The sequence below is a fragment of the Elephas maximus genome, chromosome 2 (assembly GCF_024166365.1).
Source record: "Elephas maximus indicus isolate mEleMax1 chromosome 2, mEleMax1 primary haplotype, whole genome shotgun sequence".
Taxonomy (NCBI): Eukaryota; Metazoa; Chordata; class Mammalia; order Proboscidea; family Elephantidae; genus Elephas; species Elephas maximus.
In genome coordinates this window covers 214,812,426-214,837,401 of record NC_064820.1, presented here as the reverse complement: position 1 = coordinate 214,837,401, position 24,976 = coordinate 214,812,426, and the positions used below count along the sequence as shown (strand labels likewise).

Sequence of the window (24,976 nt, the reverse complement as noted above, 5' to 3'; positions counted from 1 at the left end):
CCATGATTGACGGTCTTCCTCCATGGGACCTGGGCCTGCCCATCCACCTCCCCCACACTTCTCCCCATCTTTGGTCTTCTCCACTCCTCCTCACCCCCCACCCCCACTTTCTCTGAGAAGCCCACCTGGGCCCATCTGTTCTGCCTGCCCTGGCTGGCCCTCTGCGGCACAAACTCTATGTAGCCTTCAAGCCTGCTTAAGGGCCCCTTCCCCAGGAGTCTTACGACCCCTCCCCTCATCTACTATCTGCATATAGACCCTTTAAAAAACAAACAAACAAAAAAAAATCCACTGCCATCGAGTCGATTCCCACTCATAGTGACCCTATAGGACAGAGTAGAACTGCCCCATAGAGTTTCCAAGGAGCGCCTGGTGGATTCGAACTGCCAACCTCTTGGTTAGCCGCTGTAGTACTTAACCACTACACCACCAGGGTTTCCTATAGACCCTTTAGGGATGCCTTGTTAGTCCTTGAACCCTGATTGTTCAGTTTCACCTCTCACACAGAGAGCCAGAGGCAGAAGAGGCAGGGCCCTGTCCCCCAGTGTCTGGCTGACCACCTCACTCAACATGCTTCCACAGGCACCATGGGGTCCATGGGGTCCCCAGGAATGCACCAGCAGGCAACTGAGCAGGGCAGGGCCCACCCCTCTCCTTCCGGATGTGGTCTCCTTGCCTTGCCCACAGCGCCACCTGCTGTCCTGCAGCCAGGGCTCCCTCCAGGCTGTAGCCCTGGCACCAGTCCAGCCACTGTGCCCTGCAGTGAGCAGCCTCCCACTCTCCCACCGCACCAGAGGGCTGGCCAGCCCTGCAGTGAGCGGCCTCCCCTCCTTGGAGTGAACACTGGCTCTTCCCAGATGAACCTCAGCTGTGTCTTCCCACAGACTAGGGTGGGCAGCCCTCCTGGTGTGCCAGGGGCTGAGGGGCTAAAACCAGGGATGTCCAGGGCAAACCAGGCAGTCAGTTATCCTAACACAGGGACGGACTGCAGGGCTCTGGTGCGGGTTTGTTTTGGCTGGGAGAGCTGGGATGTCTGTTGGCAACTGCCTCATCAAACACACTTACCCGCCTAAGCCCGGGGACACTGGAGGAGGGGGCTTCACAGGGCAGGCCTGCCACCCTGAGCTCTGCAGGATGGTGGAGCAGCTTAAGGCAGAAGAAACAGCCCAAGCAAGGACACAAGAGTAAGGGCAAGGGAAGCCAGAGCTAAAGGAAGCCAGGGTGGCTAGAGGCCACGGGAGAGAAGGCATGGCTTCACTGATGGCAGAGCAGACGTAGGTCCTGGCCCCTTTACACTTGTGTCCTTGCAGAACGATTAGAGCACTGCCTCTCCTTGAAGCATCCACTGTGGGGGGTTAACATGATGGCCACTCTCTCCAAACCCACCCAGTTCAACCACAGTGTCCAAAGGAGCTAGGGTGTCTCAATCAGCCTCCACCTTATCATAAGCAATTTATCTTTAAGAGTTAAGGTCCCAGATGTGTGAATCATCTACTGTTGTAAACAATGACAGACAATGCAAGGCCATTATTACAATAACCTCGAGCTGGCCCGGGGTCAGAACACCGGATGGCGTCCCCAGGGAGCTGGGCATTGCGCAGGGCTGCCCTATCTTATCTCTGCTGTGTTTTCTTCATCAAGTCAAGGCCTGCATATGCAAGGGTCACAACATAGACCCCTGGAGTTCATGTCAGAAGAGTGATGAACTGCGCATTATGTTCCATCCAAGCAATGACGGCTGCAGTAAATATTTACTGAGCCTGTGTTCTATGTGGACATAGCACTGGGCACTGAGCTCACAGAAGCAAGGAAGCAGACCCTCTCTCTGCCCTCCGTAACACGGAGGATGAGCAGGTGTCAGGTGTGAAGAGGCGGTCCCAAGGGCTCATGGGAGGCATGAAGTAGGCTGCTGTGTTCAGACCAGCAGTCAGCTGGTTTCAACCCCCACAGGACGGCCGTGTAGGAGACAATTTAGACCATTACGACGGTGGGGATTCTACTGACACCTAGTGGGTAGAGGCCAAGGATGCTGCTGAACGTCCTGCAGACCCCACAACAGAAAATGATCTGGCCCAAAAGCCAACAGTGCTGGGCTGAGAAGCCAGGCCCAGAGCACATGGCTGGGCACAGGGGGTTGTGAGAGGCAGGGAAGATACCCTGGAAGGGGTGAGCCCTGACCAGGTCTGAGAGAAGCTGGCTGAGGGCACAGGTAAGTCCTGAGGAAGGGAAGGGACCTTAGGGTGACTGAGGCACAAAGTGGGGTGAATGTAGGTGAGAGAGGGTGCCAGTCAGCCTTACAAACCAGGCTGAGGAGTTTGCACTCTATCCCAGAAGCAACTGTGAGAAGGGCATGTAGAGCCCGATTCTGCCTGTGGCAGGGCCCTGGGCTGCTTGGCCTGGGAGATGGGGGTGGTGGAGGGAGACAGGGGCTCAGCAGTAACTAGTGCCTTAGGAGGGAGGGATGCAAGTGGCAAGGAAGGCCCTGGACAGCTGGGATGGGCACCTGGAGGAGGTGACAGGGAAGGTGGAGTATGTCAGGAGGCTCTGGGAGAGTTCTCTTCTGGATATGGGGTATAATGTAGGGCCTGGAGATGCGCCTGGACCCAAGGTTGAGCCACTGAGGAGGGTCCTGGGCCAGGGACTGAGACAAGGGGACAAGGAGAGGCCTGTAATCAGTGTCTCTACAGCACTTTGGCTCCTTCCTCCTGAGCCCTGGCCACAACTGAATGGGACATTGACTGGGCCCTAGGTTAAGTAGAGGACATGTGCTCACTCAACACCTGGCACACAGGGCTTCCAGCAACATGGGAGGAAAAAGAGTCACAAGGTGCCGCAGAAAGAGATCAAAAAACTTAGTGTGGAAGCTTCAAGAAAGAGCAGGGGTCCAAACCCACAGCCATCAAGTCGCTTCCGACTCATAGCAACCATGTAGGACAGACTAGAACTGCCCCATAGGGTTTCCAAGGCTGTAAATCTTTATGGAAGCAGACTAACACATCTTTCTCACTTGGAGCAGCTGGTGGGTTTGAATCACTGACCCTTCAGTTAGCAGTGAGTGCTTAACCACTGCACCACCAGCACTCCTTGGGCAGGGGTCAGCACTGTTAAGTTTTACCCAAAGATCCTCCAATGAGACAAGGGCGGAAGAGTGCCGTTGGCTGGGGGGACACAAGGGAGGAACAGGGTGTGGAGCCCAGTGCTGTGAGACACTCACCTGACTTCCACTCCAGGTTCAGCTCCTGGCTGGCTGTTTCCTATGGCACTGGAAGTCACCACAGCCCAACCTCTCCCCTGAACCCAACTCCCATGCGTCCTCCACGCTTCACTTGGGTGTCTCACGGGCATCTTAAATCTAATGCAGACAAAACTGGACTTTTCCTCCTTCAGCTGTCCCACCTCCTGCCATCACTCAGGCCCCAAGCCACTGAGCTGTCCTTGACCCCTCTCTTACACTCACCGTCAAATCACTGTTAAGTCCCGTCAACCCTGCCTTCTCTCAGAACACACCAGAATTGGACCACTTCCCCCACCCCCACTGACGTCCTCCTGGTCCCAGGCACCAGCCACAGGGAGTGATTGCTGCTGACAGCCCCCACTTCTGCCCTTGCCCCTACCATTCAGTCTCCTCAAGGTACCCCACATGAACCTCGAACACCTGAGTCAGACTGAGTCGCTCTCAGCTCAAAGCACCACCACCCACGCCCTACCCCCTCCACCAGGCCTCCAACATCGTACAAGACCCTGTACCATCACCCCAGCCCCGCTGGCCTTCTCCTTTCTCCTCCCTCCTCACTGCCGCTGACTGCAGCTAAGTCCTTGAAATCACCAAGCACACTCCAGTCTCAGGACTTCTGCACTTGCATCTTCCCTGATGGCCAAGGGCTCCTTCAATATGCCCCCCCACCCCCAGTTTCGGATCAAAGATGGCTCTGCCAGAGAGGCCTTCCCTGGCCACCCCACAGACTCTCAACACCTGCCTTGCTTAGCACTTTGGACTGCACTCTGTGAGGCTGGGCCGTTATCCCCACACCTGAAACACTGCCTGCACACAGTAGGCCATCAAAAAATACATGAAAAGCAAATGAATGAACAAAGCTCTTTAAGCCTCGTTTCCAGGGGGGCCAACGACAGCATTTGCCTCAGAGGGCTGGAACGATGCACAAACGCACCTACCTAGCCTAGGCACATCAGTGCCCCAATATCTGTTGTTATTAGTTGCCATCGAGTCGATTCTGACTCATGGGGACCCCATGTGTCACAGTGGAACTGTTCATAGGGTTTTCAAGGCCTTTCAGAAGCAGATCACCAGGCCTGTCTTCCCAGGCACCTCTGGGTGTGTTCCAACCCCCAACTTTTTCGCTAGCAGTCAAGCGCTTAAGCGTTTGCAACACCCAGGCTCCTACTCCAGTATCGGCTATGATTAAAGTTTGATAAATACTCACCAAGTGGTAGAGGCTTTCACAAGCGGCCTCTTTCAGCCCCATGGTGACCCCAGAAGGAGGGTTTCTCATCATGTAGTGGCTCAGAGGCACAGTGGGCATCAACACCCCAGAGCTGGAAGGGGCAGAGCAGGGGGCAGACCCTAAACCAGTTTTTCCTGCTGTTCCTCTGCTCCCCACCCCCAGCAGCAGCCCACTAAACCACAACATGTTTCCGTCCATTTTCTCACTCTGAAACAACACTGAAGAGCTCTCTCTCCTACTAATGACCACAAACTGTTTCAGTGAATAATTTTCACAAAAATGAGGCAAATCAAAACTTATGACCAAAAATAACTGACAGCAAACACACAGCCCCAGAGCTGCCTGTCCCCGGACCCTTACTGAGACTTGGTCACACAGCTGTTCTGGAAATCTCTGTGGGCCAAAGAATAGCTTTAAGAGAACTATGTAAAACACATGGTTGGAAAGGGCAACTAGAAAATAACCAGAGGGGACTTAGGCATACATGTGTCCCCAGGACCCACTGTGGCTTTGGCAAGCCAAGCCCCTGTGCTGCCAAGAGGGGAGGCCAGTGTGCAGGGCCGGCCACCAGGTCCACAGCCACTACAGGCTGAGGAGAGGGTGTGCTGGGGGCCCTGACGCTTCCTGCAAGCAGAGCCTCTGGGGCCGGGACTCTGGAGGGGAAGGGTACCACACACTCCCACGCGGCTCCGTTAGGACTGTGATTTCTTCTAGCAGGGATCAACAGCTGTACCTTTTTTTAACACTCTATTCATTTCCTGCTGCTGCTGTAACAAGTGACCACAAACTTTTGGCTTAAAACAACAGAAATTTATTCTCTCACAGTTCTGGAGGCCAGAAGTCTGAAATCACTGTCACTAGGCCAAAATCAAGGTGTTGGCAAGGCCATTCTCCCTCCAGAGGTTCTAGGGGAGAATCCTTGCTTGCCTCTTCTGTCATTCCTTAACTTGTGGCCACATCACTCCACTCTCTGCCTCCATCTTCACATTACCTCTTTGCGTGTGTGTGTGTGTGTAGGTGTATACTCATGTGTGTACGTGTGTGTGTATGTGTGTGTATATGTGTGTAGTCGTGTGTGTGTGTGTGTGCGTGTGTGTTTAAGTAAACTCCCTCCACCTCCCTCCTGTAATTGGGTTTAGGGCCCACCCAGATAATCTAGGACAATCTCCCTATCTCAAGATCCTTACTAAACCATATCTGCAAAGGCTCTTTTTTGCCATATAAGGTCACATTCCTAAGTCCCAGCAGTTAGGCCATGGGTATCTTTTGGGGCCATTTACCACACATCTGCTTCACCTCTGGGAAGCTAGAAATGTGGGAGAAGGTGGAACAGGAAGAAAGCACACAGGGACCTGGGGGGAATACAAGTAGAGCCAGGGGACAGCAGGTCGGTGTACAGGAGGGAGGCCGGCCCTGGGCCTCAGTGGGTGCACCAGAGCTCGATTAGGGAGGCCTGTGTAAGGGGAAAGAAGCCCTGGTGGTGTAGTCGTTAAGCGCTCAACTGCCAACCAAAAGGTCAGCAGTTCGAACCCACCAGCCACTCCGTGGGAGAACAATGTGGCAGCTTGTTTCTGTAAAGATTACAGCCTCGGAAACCCTATAGGGCGGTTCAGCTCTGTCCTGTAGTGCCGCTATGAGTCCGAATTGGCTCGATGCCAGCTGGCTTGGTTTCTTTTTTGGGTGTGAGAGGAGGGGAGGGCCAGCTCGGCAAACAGAGCACGTGGGAGGAGGGCAGGTCTCCAGAAAGCCTAGGATTCTTGGGGCAGTGAGGAGCGGCCAAGAGGCTGAAAAGCAGCATGTGAAGAGCTCAATCCCAAACAGCTCAAGCCAAGCCTCCTGGCCTCAGTTCCACGCCCACATGGACAGAGAGCCCCCAGCCATCTCTCAGGGCTCTGCTCAGCTCAGCCAGGCTCAGCCTGTCCCCTCCCACCCACTCCCTTGCAGGCCAGCAGTGCCCTGTTCTCTTGCCCCTTTGTATGGCAAAGTGGCCACGCAGAGGGTCCAACATGTTCAGGACAGGAGGGACGGCTCATGGAACATAGCCTCTGTGAGGGAAGCAGCCCTGCCCACCCTGACCACCCACTACCCATGTCTACCTCACTCATAAACCCAATAAAAAAACACATCCTGTTCTGTCCCCTGGGACATGGGTCCCCTTAAATGAAAACAGGCAGGAACAGTATGTTGCTTGCGCTACTCTCTCTCTGCCTTCTCTTCAGATTCCCCTCAAGGCTGATCACAGGGCGTTTGCAAGCTCTGTACTAGCAGACCCAAGTGTAGCTCAGTTACAGCCCCCAGGGCTCACCCCCAGCTCCAGGGTAGCCGGAAGCAGACCAGAGGCCCCAAGAGCGGCACCCCACAATCTGGGAAGGAGGGGTACTCTCATACCTTCCTCAAGCCCCACCAAGCCTGGGTTCTGGGGGGTAGGCTCACCCAAGTGGTCAGCCCTAAGCCATTCGTGCACCCTCTCCCTTATAAATGGCTGCCCAGTTTCTTGTGTTTTGAATTCATATCGGCTTGTTCTGCTACAGCATGTCTCAGTCTGTGGGTGGGCAGACTCTTTTTGTTAGAAGCCTTATTTAGGGAAAATAAAAATGCTGATGGAGGCCATGGGAGGGGGAGGCATTTGCAAGAAAATGGCTTCATTGTGCAACATGGCAAAGAGGGAAGAAAACCTCACAACTTAGATAAGACTATGGGTATAGTCACTGTGGACATATTTGAGGTGGCATGTCCCAGAGGCCAGGTGGGCCGAATGCTGGCTGCAAGCCACCCGTGACTTCTGAGGCCATTTGAGCACTAGCCTAAGCAAAACAGAGGACTAGGTCAGCCACTCGATGAGAGGCTGTGCCGGCATCTCCAAGGCTAAGGGCCTCCGAGCGTCTGACCGGGACAGCGCCAGCAGCAGGGCACTTACCACATTCCAGAACAGTGGGTTGAAGGTGATGGTGAGGACAGCAGCCACAAAGCTGGGATCCAAGGGGTTCACGTAGCCCAGCAGCCGGGTCATAATGCAGAGGTCTGCCTGCAGGAACAGAGCCGACGTCAGTGGGAAGCCTGCCCAGTGCCCTGCAGCCAGGATCTGGAGCTCCCGAGGGCGGCAAGCCCTCAAACTCAGAAACAAAGTTACCCTCTGAGAACAAGTGGAGGTTTGGGACACCCAAGTCCAGCAAAGATACTACAGTGTAGTCTCATAAAACTGAAGATAAGAAGCTGCAACTCAGTCAACTGTGTCGCGCTCCGTCGCAGGACGCAGAGGAACAGGGGGCACAGACGCTAGACAAGGAAAGCACGTTAGCAACCTGAGAGCGAAGCGTCACCACACCTGGGGGCCAATGCATGGGTCACCGCACGGCACCAAGGGGACCCACGGGGGTGGAGGTTTGCAGAGGTGCCAGAGAACACTCAGTGGCTGAGATGTGTGTGAAGAGCCTCACTAGCAATCAGGTGAAAACAGAACAACAGTAACGCACCTTTTCTCACCAATCACCTCATCCCAAACGTAAACAACCGACAACGCTGAGTGCTGATGAGGGCAGGCAGTGGCCAGCGAAATTGCTCATGGGTGCATCCCACACCCGGCAATTTCACTCCCACGCATCTGCCCTTCCGGACCTCCACACATGTGCAGAGAGCACTTACAAACATGTTCCATCAACACCACTTGCAACGGAAAAGATCAGAAGTAGTCAGAAACGAGCAAGGCGTCCATTGAAAGAAAAATGAAAGATAAAACATGACCTACTCCCAAGGTAGTTAAACCACGGACGTTAAAATAAATGAACTGGATCCACAGGCATCAATGTTTAAAGTTCTCAAACACAGAATGTCAAACGAAAAAAGCAAGTTGCAAAGTTCACGGAGAATACATATACATTTTTAGAGAACAACACAACCCAATATAATGCGAAACATTCTTTCTGTGTGTGTGAAAAAGACTAGCATTGAGATACACCAAGGTCAGGACGCCTGCTGCCCCAAGACCAGGGCTGCTCACTCTCAGCATGGTCGGGCCTGTCTGTTGTCCTGTGCGCTGCAGGGTGTTCAGCAGTAACACCTCCCCAGCTGTACAACCAACACTGACTCCAGACATTGCCAAATGTCCTCTGGGGGGCAAAATCACCCCCACTGAGAGCCACTGCTCTAGAGACCAGAGGTAAGAATGACTGGAAACACTCAAGGTTGGTTTCTTTCGTGAAAAAAGACAGGTTGACAGGACACTCTGCGTGGCAAGTCCTTTACTGAGAGCATGCATGCATTATCTGTGGAGCCCTAGTAATGCAGTGGCTTAGAGCTCAGCTGCTAACCAAAAGGTCAACAGTTCGAATCCACCAGCCGCTCCTTGGAAACCCTATGGGGCAGTTCTATTCTGTCCTACACGGTCGCCATGAGCCGAAATCGACTCGATGGCAATGGGTTTTGCATTCTCTCTGTACTTTATTTTTCATTTTAACCAGGACTTTAGAGGCCCAGATCACTGAGCAGGTGGTGTCTCCCCACATACAATTCAAAATAAAAGCACTAAATCGTGTGATAAGCGCAAGTCCACTGGGGTTCTGATCTTTCTCATAGTGCCTGCTTTGTGGTATGTTGTGTTTCATTTGGGAATATAATAAGTTCTTTCAAAAAATGCTCTGTCTCTCGTTTGGGGGTGGTCAGGTCACCGAGCCCCCCAGGTGCAGCACCTGGGGATGACGCTAAGGGCCATGGCCATACCTGGATGCACCCTTCCTCCCTGCGCAAGCAGCAGCAGCCTTCACTTCCATTCTTAGTTCACCAAGCAGCCTTTGCCTAGAGTAACTCAGCCTGCCCAGTCCCTTGGGGCCATCCAGGCAGCACTGCTGGGTGCACAGAATATTCTGGAAATTCTTTCACATGGCCTGGCACATCACTCCTCCTGGTCAGGTCTTGTATTTCTCAAGGACAAGACCTGCACCTGTCAAGGGGCACGAGGGCAGAGCTCAGCAGATGGTAAACTCCTAGAATACAGACCTAATGTTATGGATTGAATAGTGTTCCCCAAAAATACATACTGAAATCCTGGCCCCTATACCTGTAAATATGGAGCCCTGGTGACGCAATGATTAAGAGTTTGGCTGCTAACCAAAAAGTCGGCAGTTTGAATCCACTAGCCACTCCTTGGAAACTCTATGATACAGTTCTACTCTGTCCCATAGCATCGCTGTCATAGATTGAATTGGTCCCCCCCAAAATCTATCAAGTTGGCTTGGTCATGATTCCCAGTATTGTGTGACTGTCCACCATTTCGTCATTTGATGTGATTCTCCTATGTGTTGTAAATCCTACTCTATGATGTTAACAAAATGGGATTAGTAGCAGTTATGTAGACTCAACCTACAAAATTAATCTACAATTTAAGCCCATCTCTTTTGAGATCCAAAAGAGAAAAGCAAGCAAAGAGACGGCAGTGGGGGAGGCACTCATATCACCAAGAAAGCAGCGCCGGGAGCAGAGTGTGTCCTTTGGACCCAGGGTTCCTATGCGGAGAAGCTACTAGACCAGAGGAAGAATGATGACAAGGACCTTCCCCAGAACCGACAGAGAGAGAAAGCCTGCCTCCGGAGCTGGTGCCCTGAATTCAGACTTCTAACCGGCCAAACTGTGAGAGAATAAATTTCTCTTTGCTAAAGCCATCCACTTGTGGTATTTCTGTCATGGCACCACCAGACAACTAAGACAGTCACTATGAGTCAGAATCAACTTGTCAACCACAGGTTAGGTTTTTGGTATACCTGTAAATATGATCCTATTTGAAAATAGCATTTTCTTTGTTATGTTAATTAGGTCATATCCAAGCAGGGTAGGCTCTAAAGCTAATCAGTTCTGAATTATCGAAAGACCAGAATGGACACAGAACAGACGCCATGAGAAGCCCACAAAGGAATAGAAAAGGAAAGACTTCCCCCTAGAGCCACACCCTAAATTTAGGCTTCTGGTCTCCTGAACTATGAGAAAATAAATTTCTGTTCTTTAAAGCCACCCACTTGTGGTGTTTTGTTACGGCAGCACTAGGAAGCTAAAACGTCTGCCTACTAAATGAATGAATAAGCAAATAAACCAGCAAGAGAACTAAAAGTAGCTTATCAAGTGAACGTGCGGCGGAACAACTGAGAGAAAAAGATGACCAAGTGAGCACTGAGAGCCCTAACGACAAATGGAAAAAGGAATACCCACTGGGGGAATGGCAGAGAGAACGGATGCAGATGCAGGCCCTGTCCAGGTTCAAGGCAGCCTCCGTGTGCCACCAGGGCCCTGCAAACCACACTTTGTCTTCCAGTTCCACCTCCAGCTTTCCTGAGAGTGTACCCCTAAAAGCCTTTGGCAGCACCAGAGCTGTAAAGCATGGTGGCCCTTGGGGGGCCGAACACCTTCTGCCACCAAGTTGTCCTCTCAGATCAGTACACCCTTCCTTTAACAAATCCTTGGGCTGTGATCAGGAGCCTCAGGTCTCCCTGGAGATCACACCATGCAGAGAGCTGAAGTCAGTTAAAAAAAAAAAATTTTTTTTTTTAACTGGGGACACACCTCAAAAATAGGGTGCCCTGCCCCGCAGAGGAATATCAGTACCTCCCAGTCATCCAGGCTCCCCAGGATGGGGGTCCAGCCACATAGCCCCAAAGCTTCCAGAATCTGGGCCTGACCAGAGGACCAGCTTTATCTTCTCTGTTCGATAATATGCATTTATTAAATCAAGCACCTCGTGAATTAAGTGCAGTCCACAGCTGGGCTCAGGTGGGATGTGAGGGGAAGGAACTATGGGGGAGGGAAAGATGGCCTAGGGACCAGGGAGTCCCAGCTCTGGTCATGACTCAGCCACTTAGAGGTCACGTCACCTTGCTGCTCCTCAAAAGCCAAGCCAAACCTGCTGCTGTCGAGTTAATTCCAATTCACAGTGACTCCGTAGAACAGAGCAGAACTACCCCAGAGGGTCCCCAAGGCCGTATTCTTTAAGGAAGCAAATGCTGCACCCTTCTCCCAGGGAGTGGCTGGTGGGTTCGAATCGCCAACCTTTTAGTTAGCAACTAAGCGCTTAACCACTGCACCACCAGGGCTCCTCTCACTGCTCCTTAGCCAGCAGAATTTCTCCAGGTCTCTCCCCTTTGCCCTGTTCCCCATCTCAATCCATGGCACGTCCAACCCCCCAGCCAAAAGCAGTCCTCTTACCTCTCATCCGCCATGTACTCTGGGGCCCTGTTACTGGGCCCTGACCATCCCACCTTGGAAACCACCATCTAGTCCACCTCCTTTTTCCAGCCCCACCACTTAGAGCATGGCCTACCCTGAGCCCACCAATGGTCCAGGGTGATCTTCCATGCTAATACCTACCCCATCTTCCCCACAATTTCCCACTGCCTCCAGTATCACACCCTCACCTAGCTGGCTTCACGAGCTCACTCTGCCATGTGCCTCACACCCTGACCCCACGCAGGCTTCCCAGGCTCACTCTGCCGTCCCCTCATACCCTGATCCACACAGGATGATTCAGCAACATGCTCACTAGCTGGCCTTCCACCTGCCATCCATCCTGCCCCGCCCCACTCACCCATGCTGGATACCTCACCGTAGACACTTTCATCACGGCCGCTGCACGTGTCTGAGACTCCCTCCACCTTTCTAGACCCCTCTGGCAAACTCCTACTCATCCCTCAGCACCCAGCTGAGGCAGCTCCCCTACCTCTTCCGTGACCCCACTGTTCACCCCATTGCAATGATGTGTTCTTCTGCCCCAGTCCATAATAGTCCCTCCAGGCCAGGGACTGCTTTTTCTGCATTTTTGTCTCTAAGGTGCCCATCTACTGCCTGGCAGAGGATGAATATTTTCTACATGAGGCTGGCCCTTGTTCCATCACCAGTAACTGAGAGGGCTCCCAGCACTTCCTCCTTGTACTCTGACATCCTCCACTCGGGGGGTGCAGGCCACCCTCGACTCAGCTCTGGAATGGAGACCAGAGCAGCCTGTAGGGACTCTGCAAGCAGGGAGCCAGCAGCTCCCACCAATTCCTTGGGACACAGAGCCCCAGAACCTGATGTCACCACCCACCCAGACGCTGCGCTTCATATTTATTTCTCTGGCACCTTACAGGCTGAGAAATCAAGCAGTGTCTTCCGAGCACTGGCAGGGGAGAGACGGCCAGGGAGGGCAGGGCCAGCAGAGGTGCCTGAAAACTTGGGGACTGGCCAACGGCAAGCAGAGGTCAGCCTAGGGCCTCTCCATGGGAAGTCCTGGGTGTGGAGCAGGTGGAAGTGTGTCAGGAGGAGCACAGGGGTCAAGGCCTGGGCTGCTGCTAGGAGTCAGTGGCACGTGCGCCACCCCAGCCCTCCCTGAGACACCATTCTCCCCATCCCTCAACTCTGCAAACTCCCCTAGGCCAGCTGCCCTGCACCCTCCTATAAAAGGACCCTTTGAATCATCCCAGGTAGAGGGAGTTGCGTCGGCAGGCTGCAGCTTGAATTGACTTTTTTTTACAGTGTGTTCACTTTTGAAACGGCAGTTCCCACAGGGGTTCATACAGTAACTCTATAAATGAGGATTTTATTATTAACCAGAACTCCCTTCATGGAGCGTTCCGCGAGCAGTCTCCATTCTCCTCAGCCAGCATTCTCTATTCCTATCTTCTCCTGCACGCCTTCCACACAGTCATGCGCTTGACAAGCTGCTTACAGGTACATTCTATAGGTGGCTGTAATCTGACCACGTGGAGCAGAAAGAAAATAAGTGAAAGACATTCTCTCCTGTAATTCTCCCAACAAGCCTGTGAGGTAAATGCTGCTATCATCACCACTGCCCTCATCCTACGCATCAGTAAACTGAGGCGAAGGGACTCACAATCGGCAGAGCCAACCCCTGAGTTCAAACCCCATGGGCCTGGTTCTAAAGGCCCCAGCCCTGCTGTCTCCCCAGGAGACCCCCCAAGACCTATCTCACGTGGCCTTGTGAGCCCATGCAGGCTTTGTCCTGGGTGTACGCCCTGAGCTGCCTGTCTCAGCAAGTCTCAGTCCTCAACCACATCTTAACTCAGAGGGAGAACCTGTGGAGCCATCCCAGGACCTCCCCAGGGTTAGCAATGAAAGCCCCATGTCCCAGAAATCCCTTAGACCCAGGCAAACCAGAAAGGGTGGTCACCCCAACATCACTCACCAGGTGGCCTGGTCTGGGCCTTAACCACTGCACCCTCCCGCTGCCTTGGGGTCACCAGGAAGGTATCAAGTCTCTCCTTGTGGGTCAGCCATCAACAGGGATGGGCAGACCCACTGATCCTGAACCCATAAGGGCCAACCCAAAGAGGGAAGAGCGTGAGGCACAAGTTTCAGGGCAGAGTCTCCTCCATCTGAAGAGAACGTGACAGACAGTGGGAAGGAACTCACGGAGGAAACCTGAGGCTGGGAGAGAGCCGGCAGATGGCTTTAGGGGGAGCCTAGGAAGGCTTCAGTCATCCCATCAGAACAGGGGTCACCCGGGGAGCAAGGTGGGGCACTGCCTGTGAAAGGTACAAGGATTTCTAGGGTGACGGGAATGTGGCACAAACGGTTAAGTGTTCAACTAATAACAGAGAAGTTGGTAATTCAAACCCACCCAGAGGCCCCTCAGAAGACAGGCCTGGCAATTTTCTTCCAAAAGTCACAGCCTTGAAAACCCTACGGAGTAGTTCTACACTGTCCTGAGACACAGGACCACCATGAGTCTAAATCAACTCCACGGCAGCTAGCAACAAAAACAACAGGATGTCCAGCTGGCGTCGGGGTGGGCCAGCGTATGCGCGTCAAACTCCCTGACTGCCCGCTGGTGTCCGCTGGGGGCCTGCGTGGTTCACCGTGCGCTGGTGTCCGCTGGGGGCCTGCGCGGCTCACCGTGCGCACATCACTCGCAGTGAGAGCAGAGGTTTGACAAAGCGCTTCCAGAAAGGTCAGCTGAAATCATCTCCCCAGCAGCCTGTGCCCCTTGGGTTAAACCCTGCCCCCTCGTTTAATAATTCCGCTCACTGCCATTCAACAAACAGTGAGCACCCACTAAGGGGGCCCTACTTGGGGGAGCGAGGGACTAAGACAGGTAGAAGGACCCCAGCACTGGGCTAAGACACCCATAATGAACTCACTCATACCAGCTACTGAGATCAAGGGACATCTATGTAAACTCTACATATCTCATTCCATCCCTGGAAGCTCTCCTGAGGGAAAAGCACAGCCATTAATTACTCTTGCTCGGCTGATAAGAAAACCAGAGGTTTGGAGAAGACCGCATGGGTCAGTGAGGAGTCTCAGGCCACCTAGGCCTCAAGCCACTGCCGTCAAGTCGATTCCAACTCCTAGAGACCCTACAGGACACAGCAGAACTGCCCCACAGGGTTTCCAAGGCTGCAATCTTTAAGGAAGCAGACCGCCACATCTTTCTCCCAAGGGGCGGTTCCTGGGATTGAACATTGAAAGCTCCTGGGGTTGAACACTGAATGGCTGACCTTTTGCTTAACAGACAAGTACTTAACACAGGCCTTAAAGGCCCATAAAAAAGCCCATAAAGTCCTAATATAAAAGGATGCAATTGCATATTCTCCACAGCAGCATGAGGCCAGCCAGAGGCCAGAAGGACTGGAGCTCCTGCTGCCTTGGAGGCAAGGATAAAAGTCAGAGTTTCTGGGTCCTGCTGGGGTAGGGGAGGGCCCTGCAGGGTTAGCAGCAATTGACACATCCTCCCCCACCCCTTACGCCCACTCCCCCCTCCCAGTTCGGGCTGAACCTGTCAAAACTGGACCAAGGCCCCCTCCCCGACCAGGTCCCAGTGCCCTCAGGTCAACCTGGTCCCCTGAGGGAAGTATCTGATAACCCCAGTCACCTTGAAGAGCAGAGAGAGAGACTGCAGGCCCAGTTGCCTGGAGAAGAGCCAGCTCAGCAGGAAAGAATGACTAATGGTTCAGTGTGGAATTCCAGGCAACTGAGGGCTTTTAGGGAGAGGGAGCCCTCTGGCTTCCCACTCTCTACTGCAGGTGCCTTCCTGATTATTCACTGCCCAAAATTCCGCCCGAAACGGGATCAGCAGCAAAGAGTCTAAAACGTGTGCAGGAGACCTGGCCGGCCACCCTCTGCAGACCCCTGGGCCACCTGAACTAAGGGAAGGGCTCCCACTCTCTGCACCCACCCCTAAAAAGCCTTGTGAAAGCAGTGACGTAAGCAGTGTCATCCTGGCTTCCTGCGCCTGGGTAACTGTAAGACTGGAAGCCCTTCAAGGTCACAGCCCACAGACCTCTCCTTGTTTGGCTAAGGACAGGGGCAACCTACCAGACGCAGGAGGAAACGTTAGCTGAGCTCCAGGAGTAATCCCACGGCGTCCTGACCAATGGGCTCTGCCACTGAAGCCCCACAGGAGGAGGCTCATAGCAACTCCACTTTACTGGGGGATTTGGCGATGCTTGAGAGCAATGTTTTATTTTCAGGGAATGATTTGCAGCAGGTCAACAGCACCCAGGGTTCATGCCATATTGTGACATCCGAGCAAACAGTAGGAGCCCGGAGAGTCAAAGTCACATCGATTGCAAGTGGCCGTTTGATTGTATACATTCTATACATTGAAGGGCAGGTGAGAGAGCTGGGGTTGCCCAGGAGGGGAAAGGGACCCACCATCACCGCAAAGCCTGCCTTTGAAATCACAGCCCCTAGTGCTGACTAGGTGCTGTGCACGTGCCCCTGATATTGCAAGTTGACTCCGTCAGTGTTTATTGGGCAACTTTTGGCCAGAGCCCCTATGTCTGGTGCCTGGGATACAAGAATGAGCGTGCTGGTCTTTTTCCTCTAAGAATCCTCTGATCTGGCAGGAGTAGGGGAAGCTGTTATACATTAGGGCAGCTCTCTGACCCCATTTTTTCTACTCTGCACTGGGGGCACTGGCTCAGAGGAAGGACTCCGGGCTTCGGCAGCCCACAGTTCTGGGCTGGGCACAGGGCTCCACCACACATGGGCACACCTCCAATGACCAACCTGAGCCTCAAGCGTGCCTTCAGTAAAATGAGGATAATGAGCTAGCCACCAGGGTTACAAACAGGACAGAGGTGAGGACAGGTGCGAACATACAGGGTGCAGACTCCTAGTGACAAGGGTGTTCACCCCCTTTTCCTGTTTGCCTATGCTAACATAGATATTTCACCTGTCTCACTCTCTGGAGGGCCCCTTCCCCCCTGGAAAGATAACCACCCTAAAGAATGAGTCAGAGAGAAGAACGCTGGCCCAGGAATGTAGACATGGTGGAATTTGAGGGCGAGGAAGCCCTGGAAACTGAAGCTGGTCTTAGAGCAGGAGGAGCCAGTTTGTCAGAAAAGTCACAGTGTGACAGTAATCTCAAATACCACTGATTGCAAAGGAGCCGTGGGAAAGACATTGCTTGGAAATGCCCTCAAGCCCCACAATAAAATCAAATTACCAGCAGCTGCTCCAACTGCCCAAATCCATAATTCCTTTCCAGAGGTGAATGACATCCTTCATTCATTGGTTTACCTATTCACCAAATGTCTGGCCATGAGGGCCCCGATGGATGGCACATGAGCTCCTCAGTCTGTGGGCTAGGAGCAGTGCACCCTTCTGGGATGGGATCTATGTGGTCTGCATTCTCCCAAGGCCCTTATCTCTTCCTCCCCTAGGTGTGACTATGCCCACCTCCCTCTTATCTCCTCTGTTTGGCTGTGGGTTTTTGGCCCTTCTCCTTTAAATTCATCTTCAAGGGCCCAGACCAGGCCCTTCTACCAGGCTGGCATCTACTGAGAGGCACCTCAGAAGAAAGGCCTGGTGATTTACTTCCCCAAAAAATCAGTCATCGAAAAACCTATGCAGCTTGATTCTACTCTGACACAGATGTGGTTGCCGTAAGTCAGAATTAACTCGATGGTAATTGTTTTTTGGGGCTTTTTTTTAATGAACAACTTTAAGTCCATAAATTCAACAACTTAGATGAAATGGGCACAAATGAAAGACACAAGCTACCAAAATTCATTCAAGAATAATCCTATATCTATTAAAGCAATTAAATTCATATTAAAAACCTTCCAAAATGAAAAACTTCAGGCCCAGATAGTTTCACTGGACAAACTCTACCAAACATAATCTCTTCCAGAACACAGAAGAGGAGGAAACACTTTCCAATTCACTTCGTGAGGCCGGCATTACCTTAATACTAAAACCAAAGACATTACAAGAAAAATACAAACCAATATTCCTCACTGAGTAGATAAATAATCATCAAATTCCACCTTTTCCTGACGCCAACTCTGAGGATATAACAGATTCCCACCTTTCACTTCTCTGTTCAGTTCTGACACCAGCACCCCCTGCAGCACCCACAGCACTCCTTCCTCTGACCCTATCCACCCAGAGCTAAGTCAGATCTCACAAGTTAAAGGAAACACACAGTCCTCCAGACTGCCCAGTCTGCTCGAGACTTCACACGCCAGTCACAAGCTTTGGAGTCCCCAGGAGCTACCTTCACTTCTGACCCACTAGCTACAAACTCGGGGGCTCCCTCTACCCCTGCAGGATACCAGCCTCAAGCTTGAGAGTCCCTAAGCCCCCCTTACTTCTGAACTGTTGGTTCCCACTACTTCCTCAGGTTCAATAATTTGCTGGAACACCTCACAGAACTCACAGGAAGTGTTATACTTACAATTACAGCTTGATTATGGCAAAAATTTCACAAATGAAGGGACTCATAGGGTGAGGTCTGGGAGGGTTCCCAACATGGAACTTCCAAGTCCCAAGAAAGGGACACATTACTCTCCCACCTGCATTGATGCCTTCCACCAACCAGGAAGTCCATGGAACTTCCATGTCCAGATCTTTTATTGGGCCTCAAAGCGTAGGGATGATTGATTGAATCATGCCTCCCCATCTAAGATCACCTGATATCAGTTGGCCAGGCCAGCCCCACTCATTAGCATAAACCCTCAGGGGTGGTCTGGAGGTTTTATATAACAAAAACACTTCAATTACTTAAATTCTTTAACCCACACTCAGGAATATAGTCATAAAGATCCTCAACAAGACATTAACAAATGGAATCCATCAATATATATAAAGGATAACACATCATGACCAAGTGAGGGCCATCCTTGGAATTCAGGGCTGATTCAACATTTAAAAAACCATATGACTATCTCAATAGATGAAGAAGAAACTGAAGTTTAGAGAGATATTTTGTGACCTGCTTAAGGTTACATAATAAGTGCCAGAGTAAAGCCTCAAATCCATTCCCTCTTGACACTCATTCAAAAAACACTGAAGGCAAAATGTATGTCCTCGGGATTTTACAAAATAAGTCATGTAATACAATGGCCAAATGTTTACTTTAACTGAAGTGATAACATCAAAAAGTTTTTTAAAAACATTTTGTATAGCAGGCAAACATCCTTCCCCAAAAGGCAGACAAGACACCCCAAACCTGCCATCAGGACTTTGCTTCAAATGGTTTACTGAGACTCCCGTATTACAAATGGGGACTGTCCAACTACAGGTACCAGTCTCCCTACCTAGCCTCTGAGCTTCCTGAAGACCACCCTCATGTGGGCTGCACTTCACCATTTATTAAGTTCCTCTACACTCTTCATCTCATTTTGGTCTTCACCATAGCCCCATTACCAGTCCCATTTTATAGATCAAGAAACTAAGGCCCACCTCTTGGCACCTACACTGAGTAGGTGACACCACCCATCTGCTCACATGAACAGGTAGCTCTGTGGAAAAGAAAAGGGATCTATTACCTGGGCATGAAAGAAGTCCACCTGGGGCCATGGCCCTGCTCTCAGCAGCGCAATTTGCTCAGACACTCTGGGTTCTCCAAGACAGCAGGGAAGTATTTGACATACATGGCTGAGGCCAGGGTCCCCCGCCTGTGATCAGCAAGTCCCTGCTCCCATCCATCCACCAGCAAGACTCTAGAATTCCATAGCAGGGAAGGCAAAGAGTGAGACAAAAAAGGGCCTAGCGGGGCAAGTGCCAGGAATACCCCTTACCCCAATAAATAAAAATTTTAAATAAAAACAAAACCGATTCCTGGACCAACCAAAGCACGCCTGAAGAGAGCTGGCTACAGGTATAATCGGCTATGCAAGCGCTGAAGCCAGCAGTGGCACTGTCCAACACAATATGGTAACCATTAGCCAGCACGGCTACTGAGTACTTGGGATGTCATTTTGGATACGCTGGATTGTATAAAATATATTATTAAAATTTCATGTTTCTTTTTTTTTTTTTTAATATGGCTACTAGAAAATGTAAAACTCCCTATGTGACTCACACTACATTTCTATTGGATGGCACCAGTGTGTCAGATCTGGCAGCCCACGGAGTGAACAGAAACCTGGAGACTTACTCAGGCCAGGGACTGACATCTTTTAAAACCAGAGAGTTTGAGTGAGGAGGGTGAGGAGATACTGCAAATACTTGCTGTGGAGGTGGTTACGTTTGCTTTTTTTTTTTTTTTTTCCTTTTCTTTTAAAGAAAAATCCCTTGGCAACTGGAAGCTTAGCTGTACCAATGAGGACAGCAATAGAAAAAACAGATTGTTAGTCAATGAGGATCACCCTGACCTGTACCCCCCAAATGCTCCCAGCTGTCAACTGCACAGCCCCATAAGTTCTGGGAGAAAGGAGAAAGAGCAGGGAAGATTAATCTTCCCCTGCTCTTGGCTGAGCCTCTCTGCTACTCCATCTAGAATATAGGCCCTGCCTCAGGGCAAATGTGCTTGGCCAGGCTCTGAGCTGCGTCCACTGTGCGTCCGTGCCCACCTGCATTCTGCCCACCCCACATTAATGGCAGCCCACCTTTCCCCACGGAATTTACTCCTCCATGAAACACTAAACCAAGCAGTGCTGATGTTGGGCCCCTCTTTGGAATTTCAACCAAAACCAAACCCACTGGTGTTGAGTCTCATAGCAACCCTACAGGACAGAGTAGAACTGCCCCACCGTGTTTCCAAGGGTGTAAATCTTTACGGAAGCAGATTGCCACATCTTTCTCCTGTGGAAGGGCTGGTGGGTTCAAACTGCCAACCTTTCAGTTAGCAGCCGAGCGCTTAACCACTGCATCACTAAGGCTCCTCTGAATTCCAACAGCCCTTTTCATTTGTGATTTACTGTGGTAGAAAACATGAAGAGCCCTGTCACTGACCACGTGCGCCTGGAGATCTCAAATGCTCCTGGGGGCCCGTCTGCATCTTGATCTGGGTGCTGATTACACGCGTATGCCCACTTTGTGAAGATGTATGGAGCTGCACTTGTAGAATCTGTTACTCATCTGCATGTTTGTTATATGTCAATGAAACGTTCCCTGTAACAATAATGTCTTTTCCTCAGCCATCCACTTCCTACCACCCTCCTGCACTCCCTCAGGGTTGGCTGCATAGCCTTTCCTTGTTCCTGGAACAAACACTTCCTCCTTAAGACTTCTGCACTGTGCTCCCTCTACCATGAGCTGTACTGGTTTATCATTCAGGTCTCCAGTCACATGTTGCTGTCTCAGAGAGATCTTTTGGAACCACTTGTCTTGGGATTTCAGTCCCACCTCCCCACCAGCTACTCTCCAAATATCTCCTTCAGAATATTTCTACTTGTTTCCCTGCCAATTGTCTCCCTCCTAGAATGAATGCTCATGGAGAGCAGGACCTTGACTGTCCCCACACCAGGCCCTCAGGAACCACTGGCTGGGTCAGTGAATGAATAAACGCACACATGAGTAATGAATAAAGGGAATGGATGGACTGAATCAGAGGCTGCTGCAAGCAGAGATGTCTCTTACGGCCTCAATGAACAGTGGCTGATTGATAAAAAAGGAGAACGAAGAATCTAAGAGGAAGTTTTGATCCACCGGAGAACACAGGCGAGCGGAAAAGTAACTGGAACTGGGGGACTGGGAGGAGACCCAGGAAAAGGGCAACTCAGCCAGCACTGGGTCTCCAGCTCCCGGGCTCTCGCATCCCATCCCGACACAACGCTCGCAGGTATGGGCTGTGCCATCATTGGCCCAGGACGGGGTGAGAGTCTGCAATCTGCTCAAGGTCGCAGAGTGGAGGCACCAGGGCTCACCACCGCTTTTGCCCCAGCTGCAGATCAGGCTTTCAGGCCCCTCCGTGCACACGCGCAGTTCTCACACACGCACATACCTGCTGGCCTCCTTTCACTCCTCACACTCAGTAACACACAGCCCCGGGTATACACACCCACGCTCTGACACGCTCCGCGCAACGCGACCACACAATCCCAGAGACTCCCACGCGGACACACCCCTGGCTGACACGCGCGCGCACACACACATAATCTAAGGCCGGCTTCCTCCCTCTCTCTCACAAAAACCCCAATCTCGGATCCCTGAGTATATCAGTCTCTCGGTCACACACGCGCACACGCACACACGCACGCACGCAGGAACGCACGAGCCCGTTCGCCCCCGTTGCCTAGTAACGCCCGCAGCCCCGCCCCCGGGAGTCGGAGGCGGTGCCGAGCCGGCAGCCATCCGCGTCCCTCTCCCCGTGGCCCAGGTGGCCCGGCGGCCCGGTAGCCCCACGGGATCAGTACCTGCCTGAAGTCAATACTGCCGAAGCCTCCGCAGCAGTCGGGCCCGGCTGCCGGACCGCTCATAGGCTTGGCTCGGGCCCCAGGTCCTCCCAGCCGGGGGCAGCCTCGGAGGGACCACGCGGGGCTTCGTGGCGCCTCCCGTCGCCCGAAGCCGGCCCCATCGCGCTAGGGGTACGCCGCAAGCCGGGGCGCTTTCCCGGTGACCCACACGCACATAACCCCCCCCCCGGCCTTGTGGGAAATGTAGTTCCCGGCCCCCGTGGGGCGTCTGGTTCCCGGGCTTGCGACGGCTCCCGAGGAGCTGGGAACTACAAGTCCCAGGACCGCTGGCGGAACGCGGCCGTGTCCCCGCGCCTGCAGCCCCTCGGCCACTGACCTGGCGTCCTGTGCTCGGCTGACGGCAGTGCATTAGAGGCCGGCGGCCGTGGGCCGTAGATATAAGTAGTTGTTGGGCAGCCCCCTGCGGACTCGGACTTTGGCCGGCGCGGCCCCCCGCCCCTTCAGAGAGTCGCTGTGCCCTGGGGCCGTGCAGGCCGAGCGAGTTTATCGCTTCCGGCCGGAGGCAGCTTCTGAGGTCTGGGCCCCCGACTCCCCCGACCTTTTCTCTCAGCCAAGACACCTCTCCTCACTCGTCCCTAATTTGTTCTACGAGCAAGACAGACAGGGGCCCTTATGCCTCTTAACGGAGACAAAGAATTACAACTCCGATAAGTGCTATGATGGAAAAAACGGGGAGCTAGGTCAGGGTAACAAAGGATGCGGTCTTAGAATGCTCGGGAAGGCCTCTGAGAAAGAGAGGTTTGAGCTGATGAGAACCTGCCAGTCAAACAAAGTGTGGGGAGGGCAGGAGAGCCAGCTAGGAAGAGGGAATGGCATGTGCAAAGGCAGAAGAAAGGATAGAATTTAGGGGCACTTCAGGAGTGGAGAAGAGGCTAGTGAGCTATGGAATAGTGGTGGAGGGGGGAGTGGCAGGAAAGAAGGAGTTAAAAATAATAGGTGGGTTTTAGATATATGGGTCCAAAAAGAAACCTTTTTGCAGCTGAGTATTACCTATATGGGGAAATAGATTCAGAGATTTGGTCGATGGCACACAGCCAGGCAGGACCAGAGTCCATGTCTCAGTGCTGTTTCCACAACACCAGTGGCTTCCCTGTTTCGGTGGCCCACTTCTCCTCCTTAGCCTACAGTACAGTTGTCAGGTGCTGTACAGTCGATTCCAACACATAGCGACCCTGTGTACAACAGAATAAAACACTGTCCAGTCTTATGCCAGCCTCACAATCTTTGCTGTATTTGAGCCCATCGTTGGCAGCCACTGTGTCAATACATCTCGCTGAGGGTCTTCTGGTCTGGTCCCTCCTGATAACATGTCCAAAGTATGTGAGAGGAAGTCTCACCACCCTGGATTCCAAGTACAGTACAATACCTACCATTACTGAACATTTACAGACACTGCATTCCCTTCTCTGTGTTAACTGCTTTACAGATAGCCCCAGCCTTCACCACATCCTCAGGAGGGGCGGGCAGGCCAATACAGCAGAAAGGGCACTGGCCTTGGAGAAGGCACTAGCTCTGTGACTGGGGGCTTCTCTCTTTGTCTTCAGAAGTAAAACGGGAAAAAATGTGTTGGTCAAGCACATCATGAGGGAGCTGACCCCTGGAAGTCTTCACTGACAGAGGGGGTTTACAATGGGTATTCGAGGGCTAGTTCATTGACTGACCCCTGGCATTTCACAAGAGTCAGGAACTGTCCCCTGCTCAGGGGGTCCAGGCACGCCCTGCTGGAATCAGAGCCGTTTCTGGGAAGCCCACCAAGGTGGTGGGGGAGGCCCTTAGCAAACATTCTCCTACCCCACATGTCTGCCTCACTGAAGCCCCGGTGTTCTCCTGACCTACCTGGCCTCTCTTGTTGTTTTGTTACGCCAACAAAATGGATTTTTGTGTGTTTGGTTCATCTGGCGGGAACAAAGAAACATCAGAGGTCACATCAGAGCTGATGCAACTAGAGGAATACGCTGCTCCACCCCTCAGTCCCTCCACCCCTGTGAAAAGCAAACACCCCACCCAGAAGACAAACTGGAATTTGAAATGTGACTGGGTTGTTCAGATCAAAAACCTGCTGAAGATGCTTACGGGCAGAAGTCCTTGCCTCTCCCTTGAAAGCTCCCAGGTGTGAGAGGTTGTAGGGAAATCAATCATCCTGGCCAAACTCACCCATTGGAATACCCTGTAGCATCCCTGGCAGATGGAAATGTCACTTCTGCTTACATGCCTCAAGTGATGGGAGGTTCACCACCTATTGAAGTAATCTGCTGTATTGTGGGACCAAACCAATAACTAGTTGCCGTGGTGTGAATTCTGATTCATGGCTACCCTGTGTGTGTCAGAGTAGAATTGTGCTCCATAGCTTTTCAATGCCTGATTTTTCAGAAGTAGATTGCCAGACCTTTCTTCCAAGGTACCTCTAGGTGGACTTGAACAGCCAACCTTTAGGTTAGCAATGAGTTAACTATTTGCATCACTCAGGAACTCCTCTGTAGGACAGAGGTGTTATTCAGGACACTAAGCCAAAGTCCCCTTCCAGAAGCTTTAAGAACTCAAGCTGCATTTTACCCTCAGGGTTACCTCTCTGATAGCTCTTCAGATAAGGGAAGACAATTATCAAAGGATATCTCCCAGTCTGCTCCAGGCCAAACAACTCCAGATAACCTCACTGGCCAGGGGTTTGACACTCCCCCCTATAGAAAATCAAGACCAAAAGGAGACTTAACCTTTTATTGGCCTCCCCATCCCCCCAACTTCCGTCCCCTGCACTAGATCCCCCCATACACACCAGAGCTGACTGCTTCAGGTCGCAATTCCCAGCAATCACTAAAATGGGCTTTTATGATTAAAATTAATATTTGCTTATTGGCTGACTTTAGGTTCTACTCTGAATATATTTCTGTT

General features: G+C 52.0%; 1 protein-coding gene across 2 annotated transcripts in view; it reads right to left on the bottom strand.

Moving 5' to 3' along the window:
- The window catches only part of PEMT (phosphatidylethanolamine N-methyltransferase), a 94,963-nt gene extending 72,651 nt beyond the window's left edge, over window positions 1–22,312 (bottom strand). The window contains exons 1-2 of one of the 2 annotated variants that reach the window (XM_049874758.1): window positions 22,028–22,312; window positions 7,381–7,484 (exon numbers count right to left, since the gene is read on the bottom strand). In XM_049874758.1, the coding sequence (XP_049730715.1) occupies window positions 7,381–7,473 (93 nt within the window). In that variant the 5' untranslated portion in view covers window positions 7,474–7,484; window positions 22,028–22,312. Of the gene's footprint in view, window positions 1–7,380; window positions 7,489–22,027 lie in introns of both variants that reach the window. The other variant, XM_049874757.1, reaches the window with a different exon arrangement.
- Window positions 22,313–24,976: the final 2,664 nt, after the last annotated feature.